The sequence below is a fragment of the Mercurialis annua genome, linkage group LG2 (genome assembly GCF_937616625.2).
Source record: "Mercurialis annua linkage group LG2, ddMerAnnu1.2, whole genome shotgun sequence".
NCBI classification, from domain to species: Eukaryota; Viridiplantae; Streptophyta; class Magnoliopsida; order Malpighiales; family Euphorbiaceae; genus Mercurialis; species Mercurialis annua.
Genome location: NC_065571.1, coordinates 29741879 through 29743197, shown reverse-complemented (window position 1 = coordinate 29743197; position 1319 = coordinate 29741879). Strand labels below are relative to the sequence as shown.

Here is a 1319-nt window from a genome sequence, read left to right as displayed (position 1 = left end):
AAGCTTTTTTTTAATAGAGAGAGAGTAAGGGGGTCGGTATGGAAGATTGGTTCGCTCCGAAAAGCTCAGCTTTGCTTGCGTTCTTCACCGGTGTTCGCCGGATGTCTCACTCATCCCGCTCCTAAGGTAAGGAGTCTTTTGTGTGTTATAATCTTTACGGGGGCATATGTTGGTTGAGAATTGCTCGGAAATTCATTGATAGTTACTTTGCCAGGTTCTAGGGGGGCTACTCTTCTTTTTTGTCGATCGAAGATCTCTCCCTCATTCCACTCGTCCAGCCCTCTTCACGAACTTGTACAATCGATGCCACAAAGATAGCCAACTCTATTATAAAAGAAATAAGAAAACGGGCGACGATTTGGCACAAGATATCCGGAGGTGTGAAAAGAGCAGCTGTGAGAAGCGGAAAAACCATCAAAAAACGACGATTGTTCGTGGAGGTTTCCACAGAAAGACCCCTCGGTTCTGGCAAACGGATCACAATTACAGGTACCTAGGAGCATACCGATGGAATGAACGAAATACGAACAGTTAACATAATATAGTCATAGAGCTTAGGTTGTAACTTGATCATGAGCGAATTTGTTGATGTTGCACCCACGAAGTATGGAAAGTGCCAAACATTGGGAACTACCCGGGGAGGAGTTAGGAACAGGAACAAAGAGAAGCGAGAACCACTTAAATGGAGGAATCGATTGTATTTCGTCCTTTGTTCCCCATAGCAACTGGGGATAAAAAAGCACCAAATTTGATGACTTATTAAAGGAAAGACGAAGTAAGAGCATGCTATTGAAGACGTTGCAACATATGTCGGGGAGGCCTCCGTTGATTGTGTACAAACAAAATACGAGTCCAAAGGCAGGGTAAGAAAGGGTTTAGCTAATGGAGAGATTAACTCTTCCGGAAACCAGTAACGCGTAAACCATGTCAAACCAAGACCGATCAATATCCGAACGGAACGGATTCGAACTTCTCCTAGAAGAGTTTCCGGTGCGAAATGAAATTCATAGGATATATGAGTAATTCAAAGGAAAAATAGAAAGATTTGATAGGATTCATTTTAGTAATAAACAAAAACAAATAGAATTAATTATGTATCACAATTTCATCACTACACCGAAGGCTTTTTTTGTAAATAGATTGATAATAAGATAGCTTGATACCCAAACTGTATCAATGATTGTGATTCTCATTGTGTACATAATTCGTGTTAGGATCTACCAAAGAAATTTTTTGGGTATAGGGCATATAACAAAAGAGTTTCCATTTCTATCGGTCATAAAAAAAAAAGAATCTAACGCTCTAGTCTAATTGAATAC

At 40.1% G+C, this 1319-nt stretch overlaps 1 protein-coding gene across 1 annotated transcript; it reads right to left on the bottom strand.

Moving 5' to 3' along the window:
* Positions 1-214: 214 nt before the first annotated feature.
* On the bottom strand, positions 215-1024 carry LOC126667469 (uncharacterized tatC-like protein ymf16; the record flags this gene model as incomplete). The annotated part of the gene is given in 1 exon segment (XM_056104457.1): positions 215-1024. A coding segment is annotated over 1 exon segment (798 nt), but the record flags the coding sequence as incomplete, so codon positions are not given.
* Between the last annotated feature and the right edge of the window lie 295 nt (positions 1025-1319).